This window comes from Pristis pectinata, chromosome 6, assembly GCF_009764475.1.
Source record: "Pristis pectinata isolate sPriPec2 chromosome 6, sPriPec2.1.pri, whole genome shotgun sequence".
Lineage (NCBI taxonomy): Eukaryota > Metazoa > Chordata > Chondrichthyes > Rhinopristiformes > Pristidae > Pristis > Pristis pectinata.
This window is the reverse complement of record NC_067410.1, coordinates 107,461,082-107,475,508: the sequence shown is the minus strand read 5'-3', so window position 1 is coordinate 107,475,508 and position 14,427 is coordinate 107,461,082. Positions and strand designations below refer to the sequence as shown.

The following is a 14,427-nucleotide window of genomic DNA, read 5'->3' as shown; positions in this document are numbered from 1 at the left end:
CCTTTAGCGTCCATTCTCTGCTTATTGTTTATTCTGCCTTTAAAGCTCTCACTCAATGTTCTGCCTCGCAATTCCATTTCTGCCTTAATCTATACTCAAATCCATCCCTCAGCCATCTGCAACAGCACCAGGAACTGCCCTCGATATTGGTAGTGATTCACTTGAAGTGCAACCCTTCTGATCCCTATGGAACACCAGCATTCAACTTCTTCCACTGTGAATAGATACCCTGTACTCCCACCCTCTGTCCTCAAGTCATCCAGCCATCAGGGACTCTGCTTCCACTACTCTCTCAGGCAGAGTGTTCAACACTCTCTGGGTGAAAAAGTTCCTGCTCAGATCCCCTCTAAATCTCTTCCCCCTTATCCTCAAGCTACGTTCTTCAGCCTTATCTACCTCTGATTTGGGGAAACATTTCCTGCAGTTTACCCTATCTATAGCCCTCACAAATTTTTTGTTATGTTCCCTAATTGCACATCGCCCGAGCTTATCCATTCATTAGTTAAGGTGTACCATACATGAAAATCTAGATAAATTACATCCACTACATTACCATTGTCTAGCCTCCTGAAAACACAGGTGGATAGCCTGGTGAAGAAGGCATATAGCACGCTTGCCTTCATAGGTCAAGGCACAAGATATGAGGCATTACGTTGTAACTTTATAAAATGCTGGTTAGGCCACACTTGGAGTAATGTGTGTGCAGTTTTGGTTGCTGCATTATAGGATGTGATTGCGCTGGAGAGAGTGCAGAGGAGATTCACCAGGATGTTGCCTGGTATAGATGGGCAGCATGGACATGGTGGATGAAGGGCCTGTTTCTGTGCGATACAACTCTACGACTCTAATTTCGATAAGATTGGTCAAACGGGGCGTCCCTTTTCAAACCCATTCATTGTTATATTTTTAATTTCTCCTCCATTCTCTTTTTAAGGATTCCATTATTTTTTCTGCTACTGATGTTAAATTATTGTTCATGTACTTGTCCTATCCGACCTTACAAACTCAGAGAAAGATACAGCATGGAAACAGGCCCTTCGGCCCACTAATTCCATGCTGACCATCAACTACCCCTTTACATTAATCCCATTTTTTTATTCTCCCTACATTCCCTCCAACTCCTCCTGGATTCTACCACTCACCTACACACTAGGGCTAATTTACAGCAGCCAATTAACCCACCAACCTTCACGTCTTTGGGACGTAGGAGGAAACTGGAGCACCCGGAGGAAATCACAGTCACAGGGAGAACGTGCAAACTCCAAAAAGACAGCACCCGAGGTCAGGATTGAACCCGGGTCTCTGGCGCAGTGAGGCAGCGGCTCTGCCAGCTGTGCCACTGTGCTGCCCATTACTATCTTAAATACAAGTTAGCTGGCCACCTGTCCTCTGATACTAGGTTCTTTCTCTAATAAATTAATAAACATGTATTCCTTGTGGACCAGAGCTTTGATCCATTTTGAGTTTGATTATTTTATTACTGATTCCTCTTTTTCTCTCTTTCCCTGTTCTCTCTTCTACCTTCTGGGAGAAGATACAGGAGCTTGAAAGCCCAGACGACCAGACTTAAGAACAGCTTCTTCCCCACTGCTATCTGAACCATCCACCTCTTTCACATCCCCTTCCCGGTGGTGCTGCCAGGTTCTTGGACTCTTAACTCTCCCTCTTCCGTTATTGTCACTTTAGCTTTTCTTTTTCACTACTTCAGTTTACACAGAACACTACAGCACAGTAGAGCCCACTATTTTGTGCCGACATTTTATCCTACTCTAAGATCTATCTAACACTTCCCTCCCACATAGCCCCCCATTTCTCTATCATTCATGTGGTTATCTATGAGTTTTTTAAATGTCCCTAATGTATCTGCCTCCACCACCTCTGTCGACAGTGCGTTCCACGCACCCACCACTCTCTGTGCAAAAAAACTTACCTCTGACATCCCCCTTATACCTTCCTCCAATCACCTTAAAATTATGTCCCCTCGTGTTAGCCATTGGGAAAAAGTCTCTGACTATCCACTCGATCTATGCCTCTTATCATCTTGTGCACCTCTATCAAGTCCTCTCTCATCCTCCTTCTCTCCAAAGAGAAAAGCCCTAGCTCGCTCAACCTATCCTCACAAGACATGCTCTCCAATCCAGGCAGCATCCTGGTAAACTACTATACTTTGCACCATTCTGTTGCTTTTGTGCTCGTTGATGTAATTACTGTTGTATTTATTATCACCATGTGTACTGTTTACTCTGTGAGTTTCAAGCAAACAAGGAATTTCATTGCACCCTGGTGTGTATGACAATAAACTAATCTGAATCTATTTCATGTCCACTTATCGCATTGCTTGTTTCACCAACCAATTCCAGCCTGCCCATTCCATCTCCTCTGTAAATACCAAAGCAAAATAATGATTTAGTATTTCTGTCATCTCCCTGTGGTATTACCCTAACTATTTCTTATTGGCCCCACTCTCATCCCAAGGTAATTTTTATTATACAACAACTTTATTTTTATTTCATATGTCCAGCATCTGCAGTATTTTGCTGCTGGATTCCTTTTACTTTTGATGCACTTTGTAACATATTTAACGATTTTGTTTTATGTTCGTTGATATATTAATTTCATCGTTTGTCTTCAGGTTCCTTTTGTTTTACTTCTCTCCTAATCTCTTTGTAATATCTCTTATCAGGGACTCCTCTGCTCTCTCTGTATTTATGGTATGCTTTATTTTTTTATTCCTCCTTGGAGCCTCACGACTGTTGTTTTTGTCTTTTTCTTTTGGAATATAATTTTTCTGCATTTCTGTGGAACACCATTTTAAATGTTTCCCATTATTGTCCATTTTATCTTCCTAATTTACTCCCAGTTTGTAAAAAATCAGCTTTTCTCCAATCTATTAACCAGGTTTTCATTACCTTTAAATCTCCACCATTATCTCCTTAAGGTGTATTATATTGTGATCGCTATTGCCTTAATGTTCCACCTGGGAAACAACTATTGAGCAAAGAGTGAAATGTACCTCCTGACGCTTCCTCTCCTCTTGGCTGACGGTCTGTAAAATCCCACTCTTCCTCACCTGAAAGATAAAAGACAAATTTGCAAATATGACATTCTCCAGAGCAGTAAAATTAGAAAGTTCAGCATTTCCCAAGATACCTACATTAATCAATAATATGGAGAGGAGTTAGTAATATGTGCAGACAAACTGATATTTAAGCCTGAAGCACATTATACCTTAATAAAAATCTTGTGAGATGGCACTCCTGGCAATGAGGCTCCAGATTTTGAAGCGTAGGAGAATTACGGGTGATCTTATAGAGGTGTACAAAATCTTGAGGGGCATAGATAGGGTGAATGCGCACAGTCTTTTTCCCAGAGTTGGGGAATCAAGAACTAGAGGGTATAGGCTTATGGTGATAGGGGGAGAGATTTAACAGGAACCTGAGGGGCAACTTTTTCAAATAGTTCTCATTATTGTTTATGTTATCTTCCTGAATTACTGCCAGTTCCTTAAAAACAGCTTTTCTCTAATCTATTAACCTGGTTTTAATTACCCTTAAATCTCCACCATTATACTGTGATCACACATGCCTTGATGTTCCATCTGGGTGACAACTATCAAGCAAAGAGTGGTCAGTATATGGAATGAGCTGCCTGAGGAAGTGGTTGAGGCAGGTACATTAACAACATTTACTTGGACAGGTACATGGATAGGAAAGGTTTAGAGGGATATGGGCCAAACACTGGCAAATGGGACCAGCTTAGATAGGCATCTTGGTTAGCATGGACCAGTTGGGCCAAAGGGCCAGTTTCTGTACTGTATGACTCTATAAGACGATTTGCATGCCCAATAAAAGATGACAAACTGTTCCGTTTAGCTCCCTGTGCAGTGATTTAGTTGGCAGCACTTGCTTCTTTGAAAGCACAGTGTTCTGGGTTTTACTCCAAAGTCTCAGGCACACAACATTGGTAATTGGTTTATTATTGTCACATGTATCAAGATACAGAGGAAAGCTTTGTTTTGCATGCCATCCAGACAGATCATTCATACATAAGTACATTGAGGTTGTACAAGGGAAAAAAAAACAACAGAATGAATAATATAGTGTTACAGTTACAGAGAAAGTGGAGTGCAGATAGACAGATAAGGTGCAAGAGCCATGACGAGGTAGATTGAGAGATCAAGAGCTCATCTTTATCGTATAAATGGTCGATTCAAGAATCTTATAACAGTGGGATAGAAGCTGTCCTTGAGCCTAGTGGCATGTGTTTTCAAGCATCTGTCTCTTCTGCCAATTGGAAGGGGGAGAAGAGAGAATGACCAGAGTGGTGGGGGGGGGGGTCCTCGATTATGTTGGCCACTTTCCTGAGGCAGTGGGAAGTGTGGACGCAGTCAATGGAGGGGAGGCTGGTTTTCATTATGGACTGGGCTGTGTTTAAAACTCTCTGCAATGTGTTTTGGTCTTGGGCAGAGCAGAGTCACAGTGATTACTTTGCTTCTGGGAGACATCAAACTGAGATCCTGTCTGCCTCTTCAAGAGCATGTAAAAGTACCCATGGTACCACTTAGAAGAAATGTGTCTCAGCCAATATTTATTTCTCATCAGACAGCACTAATATAGATTAACTGGTGATTATTTTAATGCTGCTAGTGGCAGCTTGCTGTGTGCAAATTGGTTATGAAATTTCCTCCCTGTAAACAATAACGAAACTTCAAAATACTCCATTAGCTGCATCGACCTTAAGCCATGAATGGCGCTGTATCAATGCCAGTCTTTCATTCTTCTGTTGAGAGATTAGGACTCCTGCATTTGCCCACATGAATTCCATGCCCAGTTCTCCAATCACTGATCCTGTCATAAATTGACATGCTAGTACAGGTGTGATGGGCTAAGTGTGATGGGCAGGTTAAAGTAGCTATTGCTGGTCTAGAACACAAGAACATAGGAGAAGGAGTAGGCCACTTGGTCCCTCAAACCTGCCCCGCCATTCAATGTGACCATGGTCAATCTACCGCAGGTCTCAACTCCTCTTACGTGCCATTTCCCCATAGCTCTCAATTTCCAGATATGTCAAACTCTTATCTCTCTCCTCCAATGATCCAGCCTTGACATCCCTCCGGAAGAAAGAATTCCAGAGATTCACCACGTTTTGCGAGCATATATTCTCACACGCCTCAGTTTTAAGTAACTGCCCCTTAATCTTATAACTATGTCCCCTTGTTTGAAACTATCCCACTATTGGAACCATCTCCACCTAGTCATGCCTTATTAAGATCTCATATGTTTCAGTATACTCACACCTCATTCTCCTAAACTTAAAAGTATGCGGTTTCCTCCCACATTCCAAAGACGTACGGGTTAGGAAGTTGTGGGCATGCTATGTTGGCTCCAGAAGCGTGGCAACACTTGCAGGCTGCCCCCAGAACACTCTACGCAAGAGATGCATTTCACTGTGTGTTTCGATGTACATGTGACTAATAAAGAAATCTTATCTTATAACCATTCCTGATCAGACAATCTACTCATTCCAGGAATGTTTATTAATCCAGCTGCCTGGAGTAGTGGGCATGTGCTATAAGGAGAAGTTGGACAAACTTGGGCAGCTTTCTCTGGAGTGGTGGAAGCTGAGGGGAGACCTGAAAGAATTTATAACAGAGGCACCGACAAGAGTAGACGGCTGGTACCTTTTCCTCAGGGTTGAAATGTCTAATACCAGAGGGCATGCACTTAAGGTGAGAGGGGGTAGGTTCAGGGGGGACGTGCAGGGCAGGTTTTTTTTAAAACACAGAGAGTGGTGGGTGTCTGGAATGGGCTGCCAGGGGTGGTGGTGGAGGCAGATATGATAGAGGCGTTCAGGAGGCTCTTAGATAGGCACATGAATGTGCAGGAAATGGAGGGATATGGACCTTGAGTAGGCAGAAGGGATTAGTTTAGATGGGCAATTGATTACTAATTTAATTAGTTCGTCACAATATCATGGGCTGAAGGGCCTGTTCCTGTGATGTACTGTTCTATATTCTAATACTAGATTCTAGTATTCTATATAGTATACTATAGACTATATTCTAGTACCAGAATTATTAAATAAAGGGGCCAAAACACTTCTGAGTACTACCTTACCAACACTCTGTACAATTATGAGAATACTTTATTTCAAAGCTCCTACCCCCTTGCAATAAAGGCCAACGTGTCACTTGCCTTATCTACTTGCTGCACCTGTACGCTTGCTTTTGTCATTAAGTACTTCTTGAACTTCCAGCGTGGGGACATTGGTCATTGTGCAGAGTAAGGTGAAAAGGCAGCCCGTGCTGGTGTTTTTGGAAACATTGGTGGCAATTTCAAAAACTTGGAGAGATCCAGCAGATGGAGAGGAAAAGGATATACAAGTTCATAGAGTCATACAGGACAGAAACAGGTCCTTTGACCCATCACGTCCATACTGACACTTTGTCCATTCCATTTGCCTACATCAGGTCTACATCCTTCTATGCCTTGTCTATGAAAGTGCCTGTTTAAATACCTCAACCACAGTGATTGTGTCTGATTCCACCACTCCTCTGGCAGTGCGTTCCAGATATCAACCACTCTCTGTGGAAAAAATTTCCCTTCAGATCCCCTTTAAAACTCCTTCCTCTCTCCTTACATCAATGCCCTCTTTTTCTTGATACCCCTACTATGCGAAAAAGATTCTGACCATCTTCCCAATCTGTGTCTCTTATAATTTTATAAACTTCTATCAGGTCACCCCTCACCCCTCTTTCAGTCTGGGGAAAACAAGCCCAGCCTATCCAATCTCTCCCCATAACTGATCCGGGCAACATTCTGGTGAATCTCCTCTGCACTCCCTCCATCGCAACCACATCCTTCCTATAGTGTGGTGACCAGAACTGCACACAGTACTCCAAGTGCAGCCCAACCAGTGTTTTGTAAAATTATAACATAACATCCCAAGTGTTATATTCTATGCCCTGACGTATAAAGGCAAGTATGCCACGTCTTCTCTACCACCTTATCCACCTCTGTTGCTCTTTCAGGGAACTATGGTCCCTCTGTTCATCAAGATTCCTTAGTGCCCTACCATTGACTGTAGATATCCTATCCCTATTTGACTTCTCAAATGCATCAATACACTCTTAACAGAATTAAATTTCATGCACCAATGCTCTGATCAACTCTCTATCTGACCTATAGTCTGTAGCCTTGGACAACCTTCCTTGCTATCCACAACACCACCAAATTTTGTGTAATCCACAAACTTATGGCTTCAAGTTTCACGGTTTATGGTTAAAGATCAATTAACAATGATAACTGAAAAGCTATCTCATGTATACTCCAAAGTTCACACAGATGATACATACTTTGTAGGTAAATCATTACGCTAATTTTTGATCCTTATTTAAAATTACCTTTAGCTAAACATTATCTGCATATGAAATAACAGCAAAGTTCATCAAGTGTGCAGCATGGAACAAGCCACTCAAAACTGATCAGTTCCTCTCTCCCTTATGTGCCTCCCATAATTGCATTTGTGTTCAGGAGGACACACACAACAACACTGCAGTTTGAGGGAATGTAAATATCAGATAAACTTTATTTCACAACCCCCTTAAGTCATTCTCCACTTTTTGCCAATCTCCCTTAGAAAAGTAAAATGTCAACTAAATCAGATGTCTTCATATTTACAGTTTTGTTTAAAGTATTACAATTTTATTCAACTAATCCAAAATTAGGGAGCATAGCATAGGTTCAGAGTGAGAGGGGAAAGATTTTAAAAGGACCTGAGGGGCAACTTTTTCATGCAGAGGGTAGTGAGTACATAGAACGAGCTGCCAGAGGAAGTGGTTGAGGCAGGTACAATGGTATCATTTAGGAAGCACTTGGAGGGATATGGACCAAATGCAGGAAATTGACACTAGCTGGATGGGCATTGTGGTTGGCATGACTCGTTGGGCCGAAGGGCCTGTATCTGTGCTATATTGCTCTATCTAGGGCTTTTCTCTTTGCAGAGAAGGAGGATGAGAGGTGACTTGATAGAGGTGTACAAGATGATAAGAGGCAGAGATCGAGTGGACAGTCAGAGACCTTTTCCCAGGGCGAAAATGGCTAACACGAGGGGGCATAATTTTAAGGTGATTGGAGGAAGATATAAGGGGGATGTCAGGGGTAAGTTTTTTTACACAGAGAGTGGTGGGTGTATGGAACACACTGCCGGCAAAGGTTGTGGAGGCAGATACATTAGGGACATTTAAGAGACTCTTAGATAGACACATGAATGATAGAGATTTGAGGGCTATGTGGGAGGGAAGGGTTAAATAGAGATTAGAACAGGATAAAATGTCGGCACAACATCGTGGGCTGAAGGGCCTGTACTGTGCTGTAATGTTCTATGTTCTATCACAAATTCTGATTCATTACTAAGGAAGACTTCAAGTGAATTCTCTCTCTTAGGAACATGTTAAAGTATAAAGAATGTAGACGACTACACTAAGAAAAATAAACATTTATATCGTCCCTCTCATGACCTGGGGTGTACTGAAGGATGTTGCATGAATTTGAGCCAAGCAAGCTCCAGCAAACAATACTGTGATTATGACTGGGCCGTCAAAATTGATGATGATGAAGCGTAAATATCAGCCCAAAACACCTGAAGTTCAACTCAACTCCTGTGGAATCTTCTACATCGAGCTGGAAAAATGGACAGGGGTCTCAGTTTGACATCTTTTCCAAAAGGTTGTATAACTGACCATGCAACACATGCCAAACCAGGAGTGCCAACATAATCAAAGACCTCTGCCACCCTGGTCAATCTCTCTTCTCCCCCTTCCACCAGGCAGAAGATACAAAAGCTTGAAAACACGCACCTCCAGGCTCAAGGACAGCTTCTGTCCTGCTGTTATAAGACTCTTGAATGGACCTCTTGTATGATAAAGATGAACTCTTGATCTCTCACTCTAACTCATCATGGCCATTGTGCCTTATTGTCTGCCTTCATTGCACTTTCTCTGTAACTGCAACATTATATTCTGCATTCAGCTATTGCTTTTCCCTTTGTACTACCTCGATGTACTTATGTTTGGAATGATCTGTCTGGATGGCATGCAAAGCAACATTTTTCATTGTATCTCGGTACGCGTGACAATAATAAACTAATTCCAGCCCAAGATTTTGTGCACATCTCTCCAGATTGGGGAAAATCCAAAAGCCATTTTCTACAGAGCAAGATCTCAAACCAAGCAATGACCATTTTAGTGATTCAGAACATGGAACATAGAACAGTACAGCACAGGAACAGGCCCTGCAGTCTACAGTGTTGTGTCAAACTAATTAAACAAGTAATTAAATACCTAACTAAACTAATCCCTTCTGCCTGCACAATGTCCATATTCCTCCATTCCGTGCACATTCATGTGCCTATCTAAGAGCCTCTTAAATACCTCTATTGTATCCTCCTCCACTACCACCCTTGGCAACACATTCCAGGCACCCACCACCCTCTGTGTAAATAATTTGCCCTGTACATCTACTTTGAGCTTACCTTAAATGCACGCCCTCTGGTATTAGACATTTCAACCCTGGGGAAAAGATACCAGCTGTCTACCCTATCTATGCCTCTCATAATTTTATCAACCTCTATCTGATCTCCCCTCAGCCTCCACCGCTCCAGAGAAAACAACCTTGGTTTGTCCAATCTCTCACTATAGCACACAACCTCTAATCCAAGCAGCATCCTGGTAAACCTCTTCTGCACCCTCTCCAAAGCCTCCACATCATTCCTGTAACGGGGCGACCAGAATTGAACGCAATACTTCAGATGCGGCCTAACCAGAGTTTTATAAAGGTGCAACATAACTTCCTGACTCTTGAACTCAATGCCTCGACTAAAAAAGGCAAGCATGCTGCACGCCTTCTTTACCAGCCTATCAACTAGTGTGGCCACTTTCAAGGAGCTATGGACTTCAAGAATCCTCTGTATATCAACACTGTTAAGGGTCCTGCCATTAACTGCGTACTGCCCCTTTACATTTATAGTACTATTGGATCATTGTGACATTTTATTTAATTGTTTGTTTAAAGCTACACCTTGGAACTTTTGCTAGGAGCTTAATTTGTTGGCGTGACACTGCTGGAGATTGCTAAAACACCTGTCGATGTTCATTTCCAGTGGATACCCTCCTGCGTAAAGAGGGGTGCATGGGTTCCATTCTTAGAATTCATTTCCTCAGGTTACAGTTCAAGGATCAAAGGTCCCTGCTTGACTCGGTCGCTATGCACTGAACCGGACAGATATAACAAAATAAAGCCCTGGTTTGACATAGTCCATGCTGAGGTGCCATGCAATTGGCTACAATTCCACAAGGATAGGAATGGGAAAAATTCTGGGACTCTGCTCCTGGTATTTCACAATGTTCAGGAATTTGCAGGGATTAGATGTTAAAGCAGGTTGTGATGAGATGACCAAATTAAGCAAGAATTTATATTTACACAGAGTCCTTCATCTTCATAACGTTTTCAGAGCTGTCAGTGTGTGAAACGTAAGCAAGCTCGGAGAAGGTAAATCAGCTAAAGTCTTTTAGTATGCAGAAGTTGTTTGGTTGGAGAATAAAGGCCACATCCCAGCTGATCTGTGCTCAGCAAGCTCCCACAAGCAGCAATGTGAAAATGGCCAGATTGCCTGTATTTCTGATATTGATAGAGGGATAAATATTTATTTAAGAGACCGGGGTTTTTTCCTCTGCTCCTTCTCAAGGAGATTTGAGTTTGCCTTGGTGGACATCTCCTTCCTCTTGAATCAGAGGCAAGAGAGTTGGCAGCAAACCGAACTAACAGACTCTGCAGTAAGACCATGGGGGAAAGTCCTTTAACCCCTCAAGCCCTGTTCTTCCTTTCAACTAGATGGTGATTGATTTGTCAGCGCCTGTGGATTAACATCCAGTATACGAAGTACTGAGGAACATAGAAGGTTTATGATACAGCAGGCCACTCAGCCCATTCTGTCCATGCTGGTCGAAAAGCAGTCCTCCACTCCAATCCCACCTTCTAGCAGATCACAGATCTTCAAGTACACACTTAAACATGGTGAGGTTTCCTACCTATACCACCCCTTCAGGCAATCCTCTCGAAACCACTATCACCCTTCAGGTGAAAACATTGTTCTTCAATTACCTTAAATTAACAATTACAGTCGGCATGGACGAGTTGGGCCGAAGGGCTTGTTTCCATGCTGTATGACTCTATGACCCTACTGTAAATCTATGCCCTCCTGTCTTTTTGGACTTTCCTATTTATTTAACTCTTAACTTTATACACCTTCATTAAGTCTCGGCTTAGAAAATCTTAGATAGTCCAAATTTTCCCCACAGATACAACCTTCCAGGCCTAGCAACATCCTCATGAACCTTCTCCGCACCTTCTCCAGTGCAATCCCAGCTTTCCCGCAATGTGGTGACTAAAGCTGCACAGAGTGCACACACTATGGACAACACAGTGGTGCAGCGGGTAGAGCCACTGCCTCACAGCGCCAGAGACCCAGGTTCAATCCTGACCTCGGGTGCTGTCTGTGTGGAGTTTGCACCTTCTCCCTGTGACCGTTGTGGGGGCAGATACATTAGGGACATTTAAGAGACTCTTAGATATACACATGAATGATAGAGAAATAGGGGGTTATGTGGGAGGGAAGAGTTAGATAGATCTTAGGGCAGGATAAAATGTCGGCACAACATTGTGGGCCGAAGGGCCTGTACTATGCTGTAGTGTTCTATGTTCGATGTTTTATGATTCCTCCAGGTGCTCTGGTTTCCTCCTGCATCCTAAGCACTGGTGGGTTGGTCTGTTAATTTGCCGTTGTAAATTGCCCTCAGTGTGTAGGTGAGTGACAGAATCTTGAGAAGAGTCACTGAGGACGTGGGGAGAATAAAAAATGGAGTTAATGTCGGATTAGTGTAAATTGTGATTGATAGTATGAACTCAGTGGGCTGAATGGCCTGTTTCCCTGCTGTCTCTCTCTATGACTTTATGACCCTGTTGTATACAGTTGTAGCATAGTTTTATATCCTGTGCTTCAACCAATGAAGGAAGATACTTGGCAAATAAAAATCAAAAAACTGTAGATCTGAAATTGAAACAGAAAATGTTGAAAATACTTAGCATTTTTTTAAATTAAATTAAATTAATTTTTACTTACAGCATGGTAACAGGCCCTTCCGGCTCAACAAACCTGTGCTGCCCATTTTAAACCCATATTAACCTACCCGTACGTATTTTGGAATATGGGAGGAAACCGGAGCACCTGGAGGAAACCCACGCAGACACGGGGAGAACGTACAAACTCCTTACAGACAGCGACGGGAATCGAACCCCGATCGCTGGCGCTGTAATAGCATCGCGCTAACCGCTACGCTACCGTGCCGCCCCACGTTTCTTGTCTGGGACCCTTCATCAGAATTGGGAAAGAGAGAAAAGCAGGTTAGTTTTCAGTGGCAGCGAAGGTGGGTGAGAAATAGACGGAGTAAAGGGGATAGCTCTGGTAGGGTGAGACCAAATGGGTTGATGGGAACAGTTAGAGTAGCAGGTAAAGAAATACTACGCTTCTCCGTTTGTGTATCGTGTCGCCAACAGTGAGACTGTGGGATATCTCAGCTGGGCAGGTGATACCAATGGAATAAAAACTGAGCCAAAACTTTCTTAGAAGGTTAAGGAGGTTCGGCATGTTACCGTACACTCTAATAAACTACTACAGATGTACCGCTGAAAGTATCCTGACTGGTTGCGTCATGGTCTGGTACGGCAATTCAAATATGCAGGAATGTAAGAAACTGCAGAGTCGTGCACTCTGCCCAATACATCACGGGCACATCCCTCCCCACCATCGGTAGTATCTCAGGAGGCGCTGCCTCAAGACGGCAACATCCATCATCAAAGGTGCCCACTATCCGGGCCGTGCCATCTTCTCGCAGCCACCATCGGGCGGGAGGTACAGAAGCCTGAAGTCCCACAACAGCAGGTTCAAGAACAGCTACTTCCCTTCAACCATATGACCACTTTGCATTAAAACGAACCTATATTTTGTTCTAATTATGTTCTTTGTAAAAATTGTTTAATTTAGGTTTTTCTTGTGAATGCTGCTTATCTGATGCTATGTGCCTGTGATGCTGCTGCAAGTAAGTTTTTCATTGCACCTGTGTATACATGTACTTGTGCACATGACAATAAACTTGACCTGACTTAAACTTGACTTGACTTGAGTCTATGCCATCTATCAAATATCCATCTACACCAAACTCATTTTATTTCTCCTACATTCTCATAACTCCCTCCAGATTCTATTACTCACTTTCGCACAAGGGGCAACTTACCTTCCAATTAACCTACCAACCCGCACATTTTAGAGATGTGGGAGGAAACCGGAGCACCCGGAGGAAACCCATACAGTCACAAGGAGAACGTGCAAACTCCACACAGACAGCTCCTGAGGTCAGGATTCAGAATTGACTTGCCCATAGTGGTTGTAGATGGAGCATATTCTGCCTGGAGTTCAGTGACCAGTGGTGTTCCTCAGGGATCTGTTCTGGGACCCCTGCTCTTTGTGACTTTTAGAAATGACTTGGATGAAGAAGTGGAAGGGTGGATTAGTAAGTTTGCAGATGACATGAAGGTTGGTGGTGTTGTGGGTAGTGTAGAAGTTTGTCGAGGGTTACAACGGGGCATTTGGTAGTATGCAAAGCTGGGCCGAGAAATGGCAGATGGAGTTCAACCCTGAAAAGTTTGAAGTGATTCACTGTGGAAGGTCAAATTTGAAGGCAGAATATAGGGTTAATGGCAGGATTCTTAGCAGTGTGGAGAAACAGAGGGATCTTGGGGTTCAAGTCCATAGGTCCCTCAAAGTTGCTGCGCAAGTTGATAGGGTTGTTAAGAAGGTGTATGGTGTGTTGGCCTTCATTAGTCGGGGGATTGAGTTCAAGAGCCGCGAGGTAATGTTGCAGCTCTGTAAAACTCTGGTTAGACCACACTTGGAGTATTGTGTTCAGTTCTGGTCACCTCACTATAGGAAGGATGTGGAAGCTTTAGAGATGGTGCAAAGGAGATTTACAAGGATGCTGCCTGGATTGGAGAGCGTGTCTTATGAGGATTGGTTGAGTGAGCTCGGGCTTTTCTCTTTGGAGAGGAGGATGAGAGGGGACTTCACAGAGGTTTACAAGATGATAAGAGGCATAGATCAAGAGGACAGCCAGAGACATTTTCCCAAGGCGAAAATGGCTAACACGAGGGGCATAATTTTAAGGTGACTGGAGGAAAGTACGTGGTGGATATCAGAGGTAAGTATTTTACACAGAGAGTGGTGGGTGTGTGGAACACGCTGCCAGGGGTGCTGATAGAGGCAGATACATTAGGGACGTTTAAGAGACTCTTAGCTAGGCACATGAATGATAGAGAA

The 14,427-nt window shown here is 43.1% G+C and overlaps 1 protein-coding gene across 1 annotated transcript in view; it reads right to left on the bottom strand.

Moving 5' to 3' along the window:
- The window catches only part of LOC127572067 (rho guanine nucleotide exchange factor 26-like), a 173,900-nt gene that overhangs the window by 115,687 nt on the left and 43,786 nt on the right, over window positions 1-14,427 (bottom strand). The window contains exon 5 of the mRNA XM_052018917.1: window positions 3,014-3,070. Coding sequence (XP_051874877.1) covers window positions 3,014-3,070 — 57 coding nt within the window. The remainder of the gene's footprint in view (window positions 1-3,013; window positions 3,071-14,427) is intronic.